At 45.2% G+C, this 20,853-nt stretch overlaps 1 protein-coding gene across 5 annotated transcripts in view; it reads right to left on the bottom strand.

Moving 5' to 3' along the window:
• sdk2a (sidekick cell adhesion molecule 2a) overlaps positions 1-9,535 on the bottom strand; it is an 84,700-nt gene extending 75,165 nt beyond the window's left edge. For 3 of the 5 annotated variants that reach the window (XM_035181317.2, XM_047343956.1, XM_047343958.1), the window contains exon 1: positions 8,975-9,535. In XM_035181317.2, coding sequence (XP_035037208.1) covers positions 8,975-9,128 — 154 coding nt within the window. In that variant the 5' untranslated portion in view covers positions 9,129-9,535. The remainder of the gene's footprint in view (positions 1-8,974) is intronic. The other 2 variants (XM_047343957.1, XM_047343955.1) reach the window with 2 other exon arrangements.
• Positions 9,536-20,853: the final 11,318 nt, after the last annotated feature.

Raw genomic sequence — 20,853 nt, 5'->3', positions numbered from 1 at the left:
AGCACCACAACTCGGAGCAACGGCAGCCATCCTGCGTCCGCATGCAGAATCTGCTCGCACGAGGGGAACAACAAGAGCCAGCCCCCTGCCTTTGTTGCCGCCATAGTGCACCTCGCTTAAGTCAGGCATCACAAATCAGTTTTGAAACGTCATATGTTTGTCACATGTGATGCAGATCCGATTTGGCTTTACTCTCTCGGGTAAAGCCGTGCGTCAGTCTAGAGTGTGCTCACATTTCCACTCCATCTCCAGTGTGGAGACACGGGGCCAACATTGTCAGAAAGTCCTCCCGGTGCAGTACAGTACGTGCCCCCAACAGGGGCCGCTTGGGCTTACGAGTTTAGGTACGTCTCTCTCGCTCTGAAACGAGAAGAGACACTGACCAAGGCTTTTGAGAGACGGCAGTCCCCTGCAGAATTAAACAGGCTGCGTCTCGAGCCCCGGTGACAGGAAATCTCACTCAGATCACAAACGGCAGCACTGATTGCGTCTGACATGTGCAGCCTCTTCCATCAGGGGCAACGTCTTTGTTTTGTCTGGATTATTTGTGTGTAGGCATTTGCACTTAGGGTAGCCCATGCGCATGTTTGAGCTCACTTCTCTCCTGATGTCGAAACGGTGACCTTTTTCAACATTTTCCTGTCTGTGGGAGTATGTAAGAGCTAAAGTGTATGTAAAAAAAGGGTGATTCCAAATTAAACAATTAGACTCGGGGGAGGATAACAAGAGATGGGTTGTGTCTAACAGGCTGAGTATACCACTGAAACACAGGGGTGAATGTATAAAAAGGCTGGCGGTGGGAGAAGGGGAAGGGTTACTGTTTGGGCTCAAACTGGGCACACTAATCCCTCTGATCCCCCCATTTTACTGTCAGCTGTTTCCTAGCTACCGTCGGATCTGCTCAGAATTTAGGATTTGTGCTACTGTACACTACAGCAATCTCAACCCCACTGATGCAGCGCTCTCCTTTCTTTCCTTCATCAATACCCCACCGAGCCGCCGCCGCCGCCACACCCCGCACCCATTGCCTCCTCACAAAGTCCACAGCGATATTCATTTCTCTCTCTATCCCCCTCTCTCCGCCGCCTCACTGCAGTTGGCAGCGACCGCAACATGGCAGGGGGACAGGTTAAATTGGGAAGTATTTTGCACAGAGGACCGGCCGAACGTAAAGCGTCACACGGAAAATACTGGTTCTGATTTTGTCTATTCACACGAGACACAGTGGCTGTGCCCCACTTTCATTAGTTGTGCTGAAAACAGCATTCAAATACTGGTTTGGTCTTTTGAAAAAGCTCCATTAGCGATAATGAAACAATCTGTGTGTGTGTGTGGATGCATGTGTTACTGGGAGAAAATGTGTTATATATGCATGTAAGTGAACATGCACTCTTTAGTCGCTTGCATTGTTGGGGATCCGCTAACACGCATTAAAGCAATAAAGGAACTTTTATTAGATTCCTCATTCGAGCTGTCGTTGAAATTAAAATAAATAGGCATATGCATCTGCACAGGATCTCTTTTATCCTTGTCAGTATTGGTTGCTTTCAGAGGTGCAATGCACCACAGACTTCCCGCTTAACCTCTGAGGAGCTTTCCTAAACTGATTCTAAATCATTCCGGGCAGAAACACATGGCGGACTTGATTTACGTATTGGCGGATTCATGCTTCATCGTCAAACACTGGCTCTCCATGGCCGTGCACCTATTAATCCTGTAAGAACGTGGAAGCAGAGTGAATACCACAAGTTTTTCAATTTGTTGATTTCAATAAGAGCTGCTCGGCTGTATTGATTTTTGCATGTACTGTACGCTAACATAATTTGTATCATTCAAGCAGCTAGGCTATAAGGCCACCCCTATTTTTTTTCTGGAGCCTTTGTTCATTGCATGCGTTCAGATTAGGGACAGTAAACTGGACTCGTCAATTATTTCCTTTGCATTGAATTGAAAATGTTATGACCTCGGACGTTATGGCCAAATATGTCGCCACTTTATTAGTAATGGGCAACCTTCCCAAAAGCTCATATCACAATCTTTTTAACACACATTCGCCATTTTGAAATGTATTCAAACCTCTTTTAGCATTTTATTACTTTATCATCATGTCCCTGCTTTTAGTGTTCCCTCATTTCAAATTTATGAGATTGCGTGGATGGGTTTGGCTTTTACCATCATTCTGTTTGTATGAAAAGTGCTATACAAATACAGTCTAATTGATTGATTGATGGATGGAGGTATTGATGTGCACTATTAAAAACACAATACTGTAATTAAGGCAGAGACCGATACAGACCATCGAAAGCCTGCAACAGTTTCTTGAATCCCACATTGTCCACACTTTTGAATGGCGTCATTAGCTAAATACAATGCGACCACCTCAGTCACCTCTTTCCATTGTGTGCTGCTTTTGTGCTATTTTTTCCAACTGCTCTAATGTGTTGATCAATGATAACTGTTTGTGTTTTCCGAAACCCTGTGGGACACAGATGAGTGGGCTTGCACTGACCTGAGTGAAACACACTTGGCATGTTTCTTTGAAAGTTTCCTTTTGAAGTTGTTGTACAAAGTTGTTGTTTTACCTCCAGACGTACCGACTGTTGGCCAAAAAACGTGTACAGATAACTTTGCTTTGAAAAGTATCGGACTGTGCAGAGTCCACACTGCTGACACCGAGTCCTTTTCTGGCCCCAGACCTTCATCTACCACGCAGCTAGCTCACGCTGACATATCATACAATTTAGTTGTCAACACATCGATCTACTATTCTGTCGGTTTGTGAAACTAACCTGGACCCATTCTCTACTATTTGCTTGAAAAATAGACCATGGACGTCTACAAGCTTAATAACGGTTATATAATCATCACATCGCCCACCCGTACACTTGAAGTGTTTAGATCAAAGAATCTTAGTTCATAAATAATCAGGAAACTACGACAGAATAAAAAAAAAAAAAAAGTTGTTTTTAAACTCTCAACATAACTCTCCTTATCCATTTTGCCTTAGGACAGTTAAGCAACCTTTCATTCGGTGTCGGACAAAGGCTTTGTCTGGGCTTTCACCCGAGGTTGAATCCCGCCATATGCTCTCAGTCTCGCACCTGAAGCGCTTTCATGGCTTGTGCTGAGGGGCCGGGGAAAGGGAATCCAGATGTGACATCAGCCGTGGAGCAGCAGCCGGCAGTTCTGCTGTCAGCTCCCATCACCGTCACACTTTTGATCTGACACTCTGCTGATGTTAGCGGCAAGGACAGTGATCAAAGATATGTGTACATTAAAGCGCTGCCATGCTACGATGACAGCCACCTCTACCCTGCCACGCGTGCCAGACAGGGATGCCTCATCAACAAACACAAAAGCATCGCAGAACAAGATTTTAGGTGGGAATTTCTTTCGATTCATCTCCGTTGCATGTACCGGGCTGTAAAATCCACACTGACGTCCCTTGGTAGCTTGGTTGCGAGCCATTTGTTTTACAGTGAAGGTGGAGCACTGTCAAAATGTGACAGGACTGGCGAGGGCCTGACGTTAGGCTCTGCTTATCTCGGGGAAGGGTTTAAGGAGAACAGGTGCAAAAAGCTAAAGATTATATCAAACATGATATAGGCTCACATGTGGCCAAGAGCAGGACGGTGGGGAATGAGAGTTGTGGCCCTAATCAATAGTGAGCCCGAGGCATTGAGATGGAGCTGGAGGCATTTTGCCAGGACCCCTGGTGGGACTGGTAGGCCTTCTGCCAAGCTTAGCCTGAGCGGAGTAGGAAACTCAGCCCTGCAGATGGAGAACATCTTTCCAGAGATGACCCTGCCAGTGGAGAGGAAGTATGCCACAGACTGAATCAGTTTCTCGGCTCAGCCAGCCCTGCCAACCTGCTGACCCCTGACTCCAATTCCATGCATGGTGCTGATACAAGAAGAAAAAAAAAACATTCTCCTCAAACAGCAAGGCAAGAGTTGGCAAAATCAACTGAGATACAGCTTTGATAGGACAGACAAAGGAGACGTGGTAGGAAAAACAAGCTCCATATGTTACGGGGCAACGTAGATTGTTTCCTGTCTCATTTATCTGAATTAAAGGAAACAGCCATTTTTGGCGTGCCTATCAATGCCATCGCTTCCATCTTGCTGGTGGTGGAAGGGCAACATGACCAAGTGACCAAGGGTTGTGTTGTTGGTTTAAGGTCAGCAAAAGAATGGAGCAGAAGGTCAAAGTGTGAATTAATTCAACTAAACGTTTAAAGGAAAACATGGATCCGTACCCCTGGTTGTTTTTAGGAGAGTTGTCTTTGCCTATTTTGCCATTTATTCACAGCACAAGAATACACTCACCAGTCCCCAGGAGGGGCGTGCTGAATGAGAGCAGAGATTCAGTGCACACATTATGCTGTAAAAAAGCATTGTTTCTCCCCACCGTTTTCAGTGAGTTGCCTTTGTGTTGTTTAAATGTTTACATGGAACAGCTCGGGGGCTTGAAGACAGATGCATGGTCCAAGAATACCGCTTCAGTGCAATCCCTCTTTTCCCTGGATGATGACGATGACACCATTTTGACGGCTTTTTCCAAATGGCTCCTTAGAATGATACTCTGAATTAAGCAGCATGCATAACATCTTTGGTCCCTTGTCAAAATGATATTAGACAAATTAAACAAACAAAGCCAATCTGTAACCCCCTTATCCAAGGTCATTTTCCTCTTTCGATTTCTGTCCCAGCTCAGGGCCAGCACTGAGACACTTCTTTATGTTCGTGGTAGCTGAAGAGGTGCCTCCCGGTCCTGTTTCAGATTGATTAGACTTTTAGCCAGGAGAATTAATATGTGAAGAATTTGTCTGCTTCCCCCTGCAGCGATTCTCCCCTCAGTCTCATCAGTAAACAAGGAGACATGGAAACAAAACCACTCTCAGCTGTGTGATTAAAAGTGGCCCCCAAAGAAACTTGCCTCTTCAGTCAATGCTGCTGTTATTGAAAAATCGAATTTGAGTAGCCCGTACCTTTCTACATCCCAGTAAGAGAAAGTCAGTGGGGAAAAAAAGCAGATTTTGTTGGGTGAGGATACCTTGCATTCTCAAGGACTCAACACTGGCACAGCGAAGAAGAGCAAAAGTCCTGCATAGTAAGAAACAATTTCAGTCGGTGACCCTAATATGGCAGCACGACGGACACATGGCAGGAGATTGGACTTTGGGCCCCATGCAAATAGCCATTACCATAGCCCCACAGGCAAATGGCAATTACTGGGCAAGGGGTGAATGCCAAAACCCTGTGGTACAAGTTAATTTGATTACATTTCCATTATAAACTATAAACGCTGTTTTGCTGCTCGACTGAGCCAATTAAAGGCCTCCTGAAGCTAAAAAAACCGTTGACAGCACAGCAGCGGTTTGATCTTCAACCATAAAGCAGATCATAATCATTTGTCACCCTTAAACATGTTTGAGGCACTTGCATTTTCTTTCCCGTAATGAAACCATTATTTATTTATTTATATATTTGAAAATCGCATCAGGCGTTTTCACTCATTTATTTCAAATGTTGCTGCCAGTGAGCACAGATCTTTATTTTTTTTCCCCCTTCCGTTTTTTTTTTCCTTCCTAATTCAGTTGTGATATGTTCCATCTTGGTGAGTAAAGCATCCTGTGGCAACATGAATAAACATGTGTAGACAGCATTTGGCAGGCAAAGAGAAAGCAGCCAACCAGCCAGACACGGGGAGGCAGGCGCCGGAGAGACACACAAGGAGTCTGATTTGGGAGACGGGCTGCCACCGCTTTTTCACCTGAGGCCATGCAAGCCACTAGTCGGTGTTTCTGGGCTCGATCCACGTCGCCAAGAAAACAAGCATTCAGTCCAAATTTCGGCGGACATCTGTTAGCTCTCTGGAGTAGGCTGCACGTTTAATTAACTACATCCCACCAAACAGGGAGATGCATATGTCACGAATATGCGCTGTGTGTATTGTGTAATTATGGTATGGTAGCGGCGGGGTTGCAGCGCTTCCACTGTCCCATATGGGACTTGAAACACATGAAAGTGCTTTAAGTTTAGGGGAATGCAATCATTTCATCACATGGATTTGGCATCGTGTCTCTCAGATGCCTGAGGCCCATGTGGCATCAATGTGAGTATGTGGGTCTACTTTTGTGGAGTTACATGCAGAACAGCTTAAGCCTTCTATTATTTGTGTTGGAGTCTTGTACGTGTGGGCGTGTACGGCCGGGTTTGTCATCAGTCTTTTATGGAACTAGGAGATGCCTTAGATTCTATTAAAACTGTATTATATTTCTCTTGATGGAGTTGTGTAATCTTGTACCCATTGATTTTTCTATATTTCTGTGGATGTGTTTGCATGCGCATGTTGGTGCGCCACTGATGTACTGTAGATGAATTATGATCCGCTGCCTGCATTAGAGCAGAGAGTTTTAATCACACACGGATTCGGAGTGTTTTAAACAAATGCTTTTTTGTAAGCATGGCGGATTATCATAAGATTTAAAGATTTGGAAATGGCTGACAGCTGTCAAGCCGCATAATAATGTGCGTCCAGAAAATTATAGCAGCTGCTGGTTTGGCGGGATGTCAATGCTGCTCTCTAGATTAAAGCCCAGCAGACAGGAGCATAAGCGTCAGCAAGCACACGCACGCACTTTCCCCGACGCACACAACAAGATGTACAAACACAGTCACTCACAAGACACACACGGATAGATTTCAGCGGCAGAGGCTTTCAGGAGGAGTGAGCAGATAGAGACCGCCATGAGGTGAAGAAAGATAAAACCTCACATCTATTTATTTCGTATTTCGATGATGGGGTCTAAATGAGTCCTAAAATGACCCGCTGAGAGCAGTCTGCAGCAGGAGAAAGGTCCCCCCGTGGACTCTATCAGGTATCCTCTTGTGCAATGGAGCAGCCTGGAGTATTAAACACAGCCGGAGCCTCAGTAGGAACCTGATGAAAAACAAGTACATGCTATCTCTGGTTCCTTGGGGGCCTGATGTGCCTGTGTATCGCCTAATTTATGACATCCTCAGAGGGCCTGCGCTCGCAGGGAATGACTGCAGCATCTCTAACTTTATGCACAGGCACAGCCTCACTGCCAGTCATTTGCAAACACTGATGCCCCATGAGGACGAGATCTGCTTCCTTCTTCACAAGAACAAGACCTCTCTGGATGATGAGTGGCTCCCTTGCAAAGACTGCAACTGCGTCTCCACTAAAGAACCTAGAGCAGCGATTGCGCGCCATAGAGGAAGTCCTTCTCAATTGAAACGAGCAGGCAGACAGAGGGGGGGAATCTCTCACAAATGCTAATGCGCAGCCGGGAACATTCAAGGGGCATGAATACCAACTGCAAGGATGAGAACAAGGTCTGTTTGGGGAGGAAAGGTAAAGCCCTGTGAAGTAGCCTAGAAGCGCTCAGCAGATCCTTAGACTTGAGGCACGTCAGCTCGAGAAAAGGATGGCAATAACAGCTAAAGGAACTGTGCCCTGCATAATAAGAGACGCCTGAGACTCTTTTCAGATAAGGTTAGGAGCACTTTGGAGGAATGCAACCTGTTCAAAGACAAACAAGCAAAGGGATTATGCTGCTTTTAGCACTTTGGTGCACAGAGCGTTGTGATTATAAGATGGGGAGTGCATAAAGGAGCCACTTCTCATATGAATCAACTTCTAATACAAGACTTTTTTACTCCCTTGGGCCCTATTGAAGCAAATGCCTCAGGGATTTGTATGACAAACATGCATCGTTCCTTTGTGGTTCTGCGTGGCCTTCGGGTAATAAAAACCCCCGACCTTGTGGTTGAATTCTGAAGCATAAGGTTAAAAGCCATTTTATGTGAATACACAGTAATTCTGCTCAAGAAATTCACTAAAGCCCATGCAATACACTTTGTCCTTTATCAACTTACCTTCAGCTTATGTGACAACTGGCAGTTCTACTTTTTTCCAAACATGGAGGCAGGGAGAGGATATGCTCTCGCTGGCTTTCTGTCTCTATCAAGCATCTACTGTAGGTCCCATTACCACCTCACTGGTCAAGAGGTGGAGGTCATCCGCTGACAGAGCGACAAGTGACGAGCCACACCGAATTTCACAGTAATTGTCTGATTAGTATGGATCGTGTCTGTGCCGTTATCCACACATATCAGACTGTGCCGGACACGAACAAAGCCTAAATGTTTTTCATTTATTAATTCCGTAGCACATTACTTCCTCCCAGCAGGTGATTAAGAGAGCAGGAGGGTGGTGGACATTAAGCAAATGTAATACAGCCTTTAATAATGGCCCTGCTTCACTTTGCCATAGTCATATTCATACGAGTTAATGACTGCCTGGGGCTATTAAGGTGGCCTTTAAGGCGAGAGGGGCGGCTCAGTGCAGGCTGTAAAACATATATTCTGAGGTTTCTCAGCTGGGACACTCTCTCCTCTACAGATTTTACTGGAGAGCAGAAATGTTTTTTACAGGTCATATGGACAAATGTGGTTGTCGGTACCATGAAAACACCATCAATTGTAAAAGTGTACATACAATAAAGATTTCAGAGGCACAATAATCACAAGTCTTTGGGTGGATATTATGTGACATGACTGATGACAAATATGGTGAGTGTTGGGCTGTCCAGGTTTGCAGGCTACTTGTACAGGCTGTGCTCTTTGTTGAGCATTAGGAGGCTGCAGATAGCCTTGTGTTTGCAGTGTGGAATGTGATGGAGGTGAGGAGAACAGTTCACACGTTGTTGTCATAGGAAATGTGACAATAACGGATCTTATCATGTAGTGTGTGCCAGGTGATTCAGCCATCTGGGCTAAGTTTGGTTGCATAAACAAACAGGAATAGGGTAGATTTGGAACAGTTTGGGGTATTTTCTGCTTTTCCTCCTTCCTGCATATCACATACTTTCTTGTGCGTCTCTCTTGTCGTCCCCCCCCAACAACAGCAGCTATGTGACTTTTAAAGAAATTGCGCATCTTACCTTGAGCTCTGGCTCCGAGGATACAAGTCGCCGACAGCAGAATCCAACAGGAGACCCACACCTGTCCGACCTGTCCGGCTGTAAACACCATGGTCCGCGGCGGCGCCACCATCGAGCCCCCGGTGCGCCTTTTCCGTCTCCACGCTGGGAACATGTTGCTCAGTGGTGGCCCCGCACACACACTCTCTCACTATCTCTCTCTCACACACACACACACACACTCCCGGGAAGAGTCCCGTCTGCTGCCGGTCCTGTGCGTCACACCGCTCCTCACTGGCGGCTTTGGCGAGTGACCGGGGGAGGGGAGAGCGCGCGTGGAGGAGACTGGATGGAGCTCACGGTCCGTCGGAGAGCACCGGGCACGCAGACGGGCACGCGGCACTGTGAGGATCCCGTGGACAAGTCTCGCATGAGCAAGGCGGAGTCAGTCCAATTGAATTTGCTCGGCTGTCAAGTGTGCGAGACGGAATATTGACATCATCTTCTTACTGCCCCGAATAAACCCCCGCATGCATCACAGAGTGGTGCGTAAAATGGAATGGGGGAAAGAGCCCATGGTGACTGTTTGATGTCTCCAAGTTCATATGATGTCTGCGGAGGAGAACTTGGAGTAAAACGACAATTCCAACAAGTCTCTTGATGAAAGAAAAATAATTGTTTGCGTGTTTCCCACACAGAAACCTTTCCTCAGCAGCTGCGTTCTGCATAGCCACCTCTCCATTCCATTCAGCCCGTGGCCAGCAGTGAGGTGTGTGCGTGTGTGTGTGTGTGTGTGTGAGCAAGTATAAACACACCCAGTCTTCTTTCCTTTACATGTAAAACAAAATATTCCCTTAGCCTCTATTGTGCTCCTGCAGGGGTGGTCTCTGTATGCCTTCAGCTTTTTTTTCTTTTAATGAATTGATCACCATATAGACTGTAGCAGTGCGCGCAACCTGAACCCAGCCACCCCAAGTGCTCTGTACGCTAGTGCCACCATGCGGCAGGAACCGGTAGGAGATATATCCTTTTAGACAGCTCTGATTGATTGCTGACACATTAAACCCCCAAAAAGCCTGGATTTAAAAACTACCTGATGACAACCAAATCTCTCCCGAATAGTTATATATTTTTTTTATTTGTGTGTGTTTTTGCTGCCAAGGATAAAAGTGTTAACTGGGTCACAGACTAAAAGTAAAGTGGCAGCCTGGGAGCCCTGTTCTGTGCATCTATTTATTCTGCACTGGCCCCAGTAAAAGGGCCCTGGCTCTGCTGTGGAGTGGTTTAAAAGCAGAGCAGCCCACACCATTACCCGGACGAACGGCATAGGAAATGGCTTACACCTGAGCAACTTAATGTGAGCCGAGAATTAGTCTGAATGTCAGGGCCGCTGCCGTGAATGAATGCTCGCCGGCATCAGAGTGCTTCCTCTATCGCACGGGCATAAAGGGCAAGTTTGAACGCTCAGAAACTCCTGCATAAAAGAGGAGGGTACCTATGGGCTGTGATATGAGCTTTGGTTGTCTTTTACGCCTTTTGATATCCACCCGAAGTTGCGTGCGGAAGCTGCAAAGGGCTGTCACAATATTTCTCCCTTAATGGTGTTATGTGTGCTGTTAGATTTTGAGAGTCTTGAAGGCACAACATGAAACAGGCCAAGCTTCCATCAGCTATAAGCACAAATGGAGGTGGTGTACTCTCTGCCTCTCTCCCTTTCATGCTGGTGCTTAGTCCCAACATGAATCTCTTCCCCTGCCCTTTTTGCTCTACAAATACCAGCTTCCCTTCTCCCTGTGTCTTACAACGTCTCATTGCTGCCAGGGGCTCATTCGGTGTCATCCATTGCTCCCTCCCTTTACTTCCTCCCTCCTCAGCCCCGCTGCCACCCCATGCACCAACCCCCTCCTGATAATGATGTGCTGATTATGAGGCTCTTAGGCCAGCAGATTGCTCTCCAGTCTCATTCGCATGCAGTGGAAAATTGCTGCTGTCTTGGAGCACCCACCCCGCTGTGCGTAGCAGGCAGGTTGACATTAGCAAGCTGCTGGGAACGACGCTCAGGCACAAGGGCAGGTGCTTCGTCTCTGTAACTGTTTCTGCAGCAGAGGAAGCGGAGGGTGCCTGATGCTACAAGCCACGCTGGGGGGTGGATGGGGGGGGGGGGCACCACACCACAGGCTGGTGTCAAACAATAAGGCATTGTGTCGCTGACATTTATACAGTACATACACTTACAGAGAATAGATTCAGTCACCGTGTTACAAAAAACAGATTCATTTACTGACTTTAGTTGAGGTAAAGACATTGTTTCAATGTCCCTCAGCTATCAGACAAGTAAACTGTCATGAGTCCACAATGATTCACATGATTAGACACCAAATGATTTTAGTGACACAGACTGACAAACTTAAAAAAAAAAGAAGATGCTTTACTATTTCAAAATATTAATTTTCTATTTAATCTTGGACAAGTGTCGCAGACTTCAGAAGTCTCACAGAAGTCGTATTGTCTTTCCTTTTTCGTGACAAGCACAAAACAAGTGATCAATCAAGTGCCATTTCTTTAATAGTCTTAAAAGCTGAAGCGCCGAGACAGATGATCTCCGCAGTGTAGCGTTGCGTTAGAATAACCTGTGCAGATCAATTCTTCTCAGAGGCATTGTTCACACGTACCTATTTGCATCCTTGGATTATTTTTACATTTTTAATTTTCTTTTCCAACATCGGGGACTTTGAACGTTCCCTGCGTGCTCTCAGGGTCAATGACAGTCACTCGGAAGGTTATTGTGTTTCACCGTCGGAGGGACTGAAAGGATAACACGCTCCCATATATCGCGCCACAACTAAATAAATACCGATGTTCGTCTGGGAGGTTGGGGAATGCACCTTGACCTTTCGCAAAGCTGCTCTCTTTCCTCTAGCTCGCCTGATTTGAAATGGCTTGATTGAAATGAGCTTTATTTGAGATTGGCCCGGCGCTGGCTGCCTCACTTATGCATGCGGGCCCGGTAGCACAAAGGGAAACAAAGTGGCCACGAAACACCGACCTCTTCCTTCCTCTGCGACACTTGACAGAAAAGTTACCCTGGTCTATTTGCAAACAGAGAAACAGTCCGACCGTTCTCTCTGGCATTGTTATTCATTCTCTGTGCTCCTCTGATTCTGCTACCGTTTGACATATATGTTGCTGCTGTTGATTTTCCAATGTGGACGGGCTCTCAGCTGTCTCCCCCCAAGTTCCGGCACACACACTCACATACACAAACAGCACCGCACCAAAGTTGCTGCATCATTCTTGACACTTCATATACAGCGTCTCAAAGAGAAAATCAGATTTCTCCCCAGTAACCGATCATCTCACAGCTCTTTCCTTGAGACAGTGGTAGACTCCAACTGGGAATTGAAACATGAAAAATACAACCAAACCGCTGCTGCGAGATGCATAACTGCATCGGAGCAAAGGCATCACAGGATAGCATCATATTGTGTGTCACTTGCCTTAGATCTCTTCTCTCCCCACAACAACAACCAATTTGTATATTTTTTTTTGCGTGGCTCCTTTACGTAGCATTGGGAATTCTTCTTCAAAATGAATAAATTGACAATAGCACATTAACTATAGCGTCTACAGCTTAGTAGATAAATGTGGTTTGGGTCTCTAAGTGCATGTGTTTTTAAAAAAACACAATATGGGGTAGGTTGTAGAATATCATTAATATCAAAATATTATAACGTTATTGGCCTAGGGACATCTCACTTAGGAATATTGCCTTGAATCAATGGCATAATTGGTCTCCTCCAGTCTCACTTTGATTTAAATAACATTAGCAATTTTCCTGTCATTTTGCATTGATCTTTCACTGCAGCATTCTGCCCCCGAGAAGCAGCTGGAAATTGAATGTCTTAAACTGGAGATGTGGAGCATGCATTTCATTCAGGTTGTCAGAGAGGCCGCACACTATACCTGAAAGATGCAGCGTTATTGGGATTGATTCTGTGCCTGGCCGGCGGCAATTTCTGTCCGCCATACACTGACAGAAATGAGCACGCAGAAACGGTACCACAAATACATGCATACGCTTTGCACTTGATGGCCTGTGCAGCGTCAAACACTTACGCTATACGACTTCAGTTTATGCTGCAAAACTGCCACTCTGAAGTGTTTATCAGACCCTTTGAACAATTTGTCCTCGTGAATCCACCGAGTTACCTGACAATTTGGCATTTTCTTTAGTGATTGCTGTGTCCTGTTTTAAGTTCGTTACTATTCCCGTGTCGCTCCCGCTGACCTCCACCACACTGATTTGACAATGTATTTATTATATATATTCTCAATCCTCCACAGGTCCTTGTTTAGAGCAAAAAGCTTGCAAAAGACAGCGCTGATTGTGGAAAGTGTTTTTCTTTCTCCGTCCTTCTTCTCACTTAGTTGGCACCATCTGATTAGCCGACATCGTGAGAGCTGCAGCCCCGCGGCACATAAAGAGCCGTGCTTTCATTACGTGTAATTCTGAGCCGGCGAAAGAGTGAAAAATTAGTTTACAGCACTACATAGATAGCGAAACAATCAATGTTTACTACATTGTGCTGCAGAGGTATGAGATTTCTCTCTATCTAAATTGAATCCCGCTAATCAATAATTATTTCCTGCATATGAAAAGCATCTCATTAATCACAAGACTGTTAAGATCGCCGAAAAAACAAAAGCTAAAAAATGAGAAAGGGAAAAGCATTAGAGAGAATATCCCTGGTAATTGTAGATTACCGGCTGATAAAGGTCATCTTTGCCATCTTCATATTCAGCTGCTGGAAAATAATTAAGGCAGCTATTTACATGGGGTGCAAAATTATTTCCCCCAGTAGCTCTTGAGTCTGACTTTTGGCTGATCACATCACACTGTTAAATCCTTGAGCCCATAAACCCTGCCATCGCACTGTATATCATGGCATTATAAAATACCCTGGGCACCCTAAAGATTAGGTGGGATGAACAGAGATATGGAAGCCAGAGGTCTCATACAATTTCACACCGGTTTTAGCTTGTGAAATTCTTCCTGGTCGCCGTCACTCTGCCATGTAAGTCTCGTGTGTGTGTGTGTGTGTGCGTCGCTGTTTCAGCCTATACCTGTGCATTCCGGCATGTAGACAGAGAAAAATCCATTTCTTGCTGTTAATGACATTATGTAAAGGGTCTCTGCCGACACGCCGTATGTTTCTGGGCATTCATTACGGCCTTGGAAATGCCGCAGTTTGTCTGTAAGAATTACAGGAGACAGAGTAATAACAGCCTCTTGAGTTCAACAAAGAGTGGAGATTTTCAAAAGCCAAAGAGCTGCTATATGCACGGCTAGCGCGGGCGGAATTTTAAAACCATATGCACGTTTGACCCGGCTGTGTCGATCCGACAGAGATGAAAGTATTGTCTGCTTGATCTCCATAACCCTAACTGTATTTTCAACACAGTGAATTATGGGGCAGGATGCTTGTAATCAGATCAATGGTTTTGAATTATTGCACTGCGCGGATGCCATTATGCTTTATTATGTGGCTAAACGTAAGCCAATTGAATTGCCCAAGTAGCTTAGCAGAGACAGGATGATTAATGTAGTTTTCGGGAGTTTGGGCTGTAGCGTAATGCAAATGAATGTGGTATAGAGCTGGAGCCCTCCCATGTGGGACGGGTGTTGTGCGGGGCTGTCTGGAAAAGCACAAGACAAGGTGTTTGGCAAAAAAAAATTAGGATTCAAAATGCCCCGCACCCTCTCGTTCTTGTTGTTCAACAAAATCACAGCGTGAATGAGATGATGATAAAATAATGAGTGAGTCATCCTTGCGAAGGAAGCAGGGTCGGTTAGAGCGCACACAGCTTTATGTTGTGTTTCATCAACTGTACAGGGTGAGTTATAGAAATGTGCACTCAAGAGTAAGTGACACAAATCACTATTCAAACAGCAACACAAATATAATGCAGCATATGCCTTTGACACGCGTACGACTGATTATATTGAGTAATTCCACTGATGATTCTAACAGATGACTTGCAGGAGCATTTGCTAACTGTCCTAAGGAAATTATACCCAATGGAGAGATTAAAACATTAGCAACACGATGGCGTCCTGTAAATGAGGCTTGAAAAATGACCGCTTTTTCTAATGTAATTAGCCACAAAAGACGAGATGACCTGTTAACAGTTTATTGACAGTATATGTAAGATATACCATAAAGTGACATATTGATTTTCATAAAGCGGGCCGTAAAGCAGGCTGTAAAGTCCATCCAACCATAACCCAGTTGCAACAGCATCGGAGCTAATGAGATTTGATATAGCTGCTCAGACCAAGGGTTTTATACCCTCGATGTATGCCGCCCACGTCCGACCCTGTTAACACCTGAGTGTTAAAGCCACACAAGGTTAACAAAGCAAGACAACATTTTCATTAGAAGCCATTTGAGCTAATCACGGAGAGCTCTTGTGGGCTGATTATGTCAAAAACATAATTAGTCTCCTTGTGACGCCAAGACCTCACGTTTCAAATTGGACGACTGCAATAACTTTAGCAGACACACACACTTATGACAGAGGTCATTTTTGTCATTAGGAGTACGGTGTCAAACATTTTATGCTGGCGCTGAATATGGCCACTCTATAATTTTGATCCAGCGCCAACGGGCAATCATGTCCTTTAAGTCCATTAAACATTAACCACCGAGCAGGACTGTGGTTGTCTTTCTGACGTCAATCCGGGATTGAATAGAGTGAGAAGCAATCCGGTTGCACATATATTTTCCCCCTCAGGCAGTAAGAGACGGGAGTCAGATAATATCTCCTGTTGGTGCAACAGCCTCCATCAGTCTATACAGTCAGCTTCCAAACCTCCAGGAAGGATGCCTGCAGGCTCCAGGAGTCTCACTCCTCGACAATGGAGCCCTTATCTATTCCCAGGCGCCTTTATGTTTCAGCTTGGGGTTTACCACTGTCAAGAGATCATAGTCAAACACATCGGAAAGAGCTTTATCTTCATCCTTACTGATGTTTCTCTCTCCAGTATTATACACACAGACAGTCAAAGCAACCTATACGGAAAAAAAACGTAATGAGGAGTTATCTTTAAGAAAGATTGGTGTGCCTCAGCTGATGTCACCCCCAAGTAATTATGCTCAGATAAAGTCATGATTAGCGCAAATCAAGTGTGGTTAATTTATGCAGGAATATCAACAGATGAAGGTGAAGAGAGGATAAGAAAACTTAGGTGATCTGTGAAATGTTTGAATTCGACAGATCATGTTTGGAGGATATATTCTGATCCTGACCTGCTGTCCTGGCCTGACGGATCGTTATTGACTTTACTCCAGCGTTCCTGATTCAAAACACGTTGAAAGCACCCACACAGGCTCTTATTGACTCAAATTAAAGTTTCTAGGTGGGAAAGATACAGTTTGGTAAAACCTCAGTGTTAGAGATTTGGCCTAAATTCACTAGCTCACTAGAAAATATTTTTACCAAACACTTTCCTTTGTGTTTTTTCTTTTCAACAATCTACCTTGGGCACATTTGCACACATGTTGTACCGCAGCCAAGAAACGCTGCTGTTTGTTCTCCTCTTTCTGATCTTCGAACTTAAAAGAGAGCATCTGCGATGATGGAGACTCTCCACTGGCTCCTGGACTGCTTCAGCTTCAATCCCAGCCCCAGCAGCCCATCCTGGCTGCCGCTACGGTCAGACGGTGAAGAACAGCTGACCAACACCAGCTAGTAGCTCCTGGAGCTCTCTCCCACCCTGCCAGACAGTCATTACTAGTTGTGGCAGTGACTGACCCCGACTGGTGCTCACAGAGAACTAAAAGGAATACGGGGGATTTCGGGATGAAGTCAGTAGGTAAAACGCAGGCCACCGGCAGACAAATGGAAGCTGAGCACCAACGTTGTGAGTCAGATTTTGACTCAGTTTAGATGTGGATGTCTGCCTCCAGGCCAGGCGCCCGCTGTCCTCTGTGGTTCTCTGTGTCACCTCACAATGATTCACTCCGAGTTGATGTGACTGCATGCACACCGCGGCCGAGAAGACTTTTTCTATGCTTTTCATCACATCTGTCTGATCTCCCAGCCATGTCGGTGTGCCTCCAAAACCCAGGTGAGAAGGGCAGTCTCCCTCTGTGTTGCAGATCATGCAGGGCAGTCGTGTTCTCTTCATTGTTTCCTCCTACAAGGCAAAATGACAAAATACCGTTGAGCCAGTGAGCAGCCCTGTTGGTGCCGAGTCACCTTCCACAATCTGGTGCAAAAGATTGTGCCTCTACATAAATACACCAAACACAAGAAAGAGATATATTTTTACAGTACAAAACAAAATACAAATGCTAGCTCCGGTCCTGACTCGTGATTGCCTTAAAATTCTTCTGTGGACTTTGTTCTTTTCCCCCTCAAGTTTCCCCTGACAAGCTTTTGCTCTGTTTTGTTTTGAACATTGATTCTCTGGCCTGATATTTTCTACAACTATCATAGCTTGGCCGCTGCAGGGGTGAGACCTGAACACTGATGTGCAGTGTATCAACAGTCCCTGCATGGGCATCAAAGTAAAGGAATCGGACCACATTAGCAACCGTGAGGTGACGGCAGAGAGAGGAAACGGGATGGATGATGAACTGGGCAGCTGCATTTTATCCCACTGTTGTTTTGATGGCTAAGATCGTCAGGGTAATTCAGGTCAGGGATAGTTCAACTCATGGCCTTTTAATCTCCACCCCACAATGAGGCAAGGAGGAAAAAATACATAATTTCTGGAGCAATCGGTCAATGAGCTACAATCTTTTAACAGCCGCTGCACTGCTTTCAGTCAATTCGGAATCACTAACCCTCTAACAGATCATTACAAGTCATTTTATGAAATGTCAAATGTATTGCCTTTTTTTTCCCCCCATTTACTTCTAGTGTCGGCAAATGAGCAGCTGAAAAGCAAAAATGGGAATCAATTTAATGAGCAGTAGTTTTTTACTGTGGATAGCCTTTGTTTTTAAATCCACAAATTAGCTTTCCCAATCACATGCCACTCTTTTTTTACATCGTCCACCAGCTCATGTCTCATTCATTCCTCTGTCCCTCTCCACCTCACTGCTGTTCCAATTTCCTGTTTCCCCCTGCCTCCAATTTTCTTGCACATTCTCTGTTCAAATGTCAAGTAGCAGCTGCCAGTGTCTTGCCATTGCAGTCTGTGCTCATAAATCTGGGCTAATTCTCCACCTCTCTTCCTCGGTGTATGAATCTTCTAACTCACAAGACCACTGGTCCTTTTGATGAATGGGCTAGACAAAGCGGTGGATGCCAAGCGAGCTCCAGTAGAGCGCATAATCCACAGGAACACAAACAGTGGCGATTCAGCAGTGTTAACGTTAGCAACAGCACATCTGTCTTTCTCTGGTCCTCCTTAACGCCTCTAATGTAGAAAACAATACCGTTGGTGAGACTCGAATGCTGGAGAGAAACCTGTTTTCCTTGTGAGTTAAATCTTTGATATGTTGATGTTTTTGCAATTTGTATGTAGCATACCTCTGGTAGTAGTAGTTGCAGTCCCAACATCTGCATTATTTTATATGTTTAGTCTGAAAGAGTTGGTTTTTGGTCCTGTTTCTTTAAAGCACCCCTCGCGATAAAGCCTAGTCTTCCCTGATTGGCCAGCTGGCCCACTCTGTTGTGATTCGTCAACTGCTTCCAGCACGTGTAAGAAATGTCGGCCCCCATTCTCGCTTTTGTTAGGGGGGCGCTTGATGTACATTATGCAAATGTGGGGCATTGTAATGTCACGCGACGACACAATGCCTCGGAAGTATCGGTTCAAAACACTGACGAGGCAATTCAGGAGCAGTGTTTTCTTTGGAACTTTGCCGATCTTTACATACTATATATAATGCAGTAGAGGAAAGGGAAAATCTGAAACACAGTATTTTTCCTTCAAAGATTATTATAAAACCCAATAGTTTCGAATAATTCACTAAAAGAGGAATAGAAGGTCAAGCCTGAAAGAACCAATTCCTCTGTCAAATGTTGAGCCAAGGCTGAGTCTTGAATAAGCATGACAGTGGATCTTTTAATTACCATAACAACATGGGTCAGGACTAGCTTGGTGCAGAGGACTAGTTTGTTGCCGCACAAGTGCAGCCGGGAGTGGGTGTTGTGCTTAAGCAGAGGGAATAGGGAATTGTGCGGCGACTAGCAGTCATTATTTTGTGCTTCATTAATTACCAGCTGCTTGAGAAGGCCCAGTTGATCTCCATGTCAACACACATTACAAAGTCAATGTTGCAGCTTGACTACTTTCTGAGAAACCAATCATAATCAATCGCCTCGCCTCACCGTGGCCAAGAAGGAGACGGTAACACCCCACCAGCTTGTCAAGTGCCAGAAACACTCATTCAAAAAGACATCTTGATGACACAGTCCCTTGGCAGACTCTCGGCATTTGTCCATCACTTTGAACACTAAATGAAAGTGCGGCAAATGGCATCAGTCATTATGAAAAGCCTGTCATAGCACCTCTCGCTCGTAGCTCACGGCAACAACTCCACCTGATACCTCACAGGTGATGGGGGAAATGCTGTAGTTAGTTTCCAGCTGGCATACGGAGGGTGAAGTTGTTGCCTGTGCTGAGCTGATAAACAACACTTTAATACACTACATGCATCACTGTTTTAAAAGTTTTAACTTGGAACACTCCCTGGTCAACTGTCTCTAAATTGTCTTATCAGCAACCGCAGGATGAGTTCTGAAAATGATAAAAATAATCAAGCCTTGATATCACATGTTTCATTTGGAATGCCAGGAAGTTCATTTACTTCAGGGAAGTCTCTTTTTTTCTTCACTTTCCTTGAAAATTTTGAATTACTTTTTGTAGAGAAACGATGGGGTGAGGCTGTATCGATAAGACATCATTGTTGAATATCCAAATTAACCTTTACCCTGATTCCTGTGGATCCTTGGAATGACATAATCAGACTCACGTTTGGACACAGCCGATTTAGAGGCCACACGTGACGACGAAATCCTACCACACTTGACTACAGCTAGACAATGCGGCTTGACCCACCTGTTGCTGCCCTGCTAACAAACTGGCAGGTGAGCTAACCACATCATTGTTTCTCTAGTCCTACAAAACCAGGTCCAACCTATGCCTGGTTCTGTTCTTCAGTAGCTTGTGTTTCCTGCTTGTGTGAGGGTAGCATTGGCCCAAAAGTAAAGTTGACAGGGAAGAAAGATGAGACTCCTGAGATCATGTAAATTGATGCCCTCTGCGCACACTCATCTCCGCGGACCCAGTGGGCCAGTCTAAATCAGGAAGGCCAAACAGAATGGGTCGTTTATTTCTTTCGTTTTTCATATCAATGCTGCTGGAGTCAAAAGTCTCCCGCATTACAGATCACTAGTCTGTCCTTGAGTGACTGTTACATAAAAGTTAAAGAAGCTACTGCTCGTTCAAATCTCCAGACAGGCAGGAGGTAATCGAGAACTACTTCTTACATTTATCAGCAACTACCTCTAAAGGTTGCCCTTAAGCAAGGTGTTAAACTTTCATCCGATCTGATTCTGCTGCTCAGTGGTTTAAAAGAGTTGGAGAGGTCTACCGGTCAGAGGGCTTCAGGTCAATTCATGCTTCTGCGTCGAAGCTCTGCCGTAGCCTACGTGTAGACATGTACCCTACGCAGAGCCCAAGGCCTTCACCTGACGTGCACCTCGCTGAAAATGTAACAAACACCTTGAGGCGATGCACACTGCAAGAGCTGTGATTGGTTCGCTTGGTAGCATCGCATTTCCCGCAGGCTCTGCGCGATTCTTTTAATTGAGGTGAAGGAACGAATGCGGACGACGTCTTTCTTTTCATCATTGCAGTTCATCATTGGTTTCTTGTTACC

This window comes from Hippoglossus stenolepis, chromosome 16 (assembly GCF_022539355.2).
Source record: "Hippoglossus stenolepis isolate QCI-W04-F060 chromosome 16, HSTE1.2, whole genome shotgun sequence".
NCBI lineage: Eukaryota > Metazoa > Chordata > Actinopteri > Pleuronectiformes > Pleuronectidae > Hippoglossus > Hippoglossus stenolepis.
The sequence above is the reverse complement of the archived record's forward strand: the minus strand, read 5'-3'. Positions and strand labels throughout refer to the sequence as shown.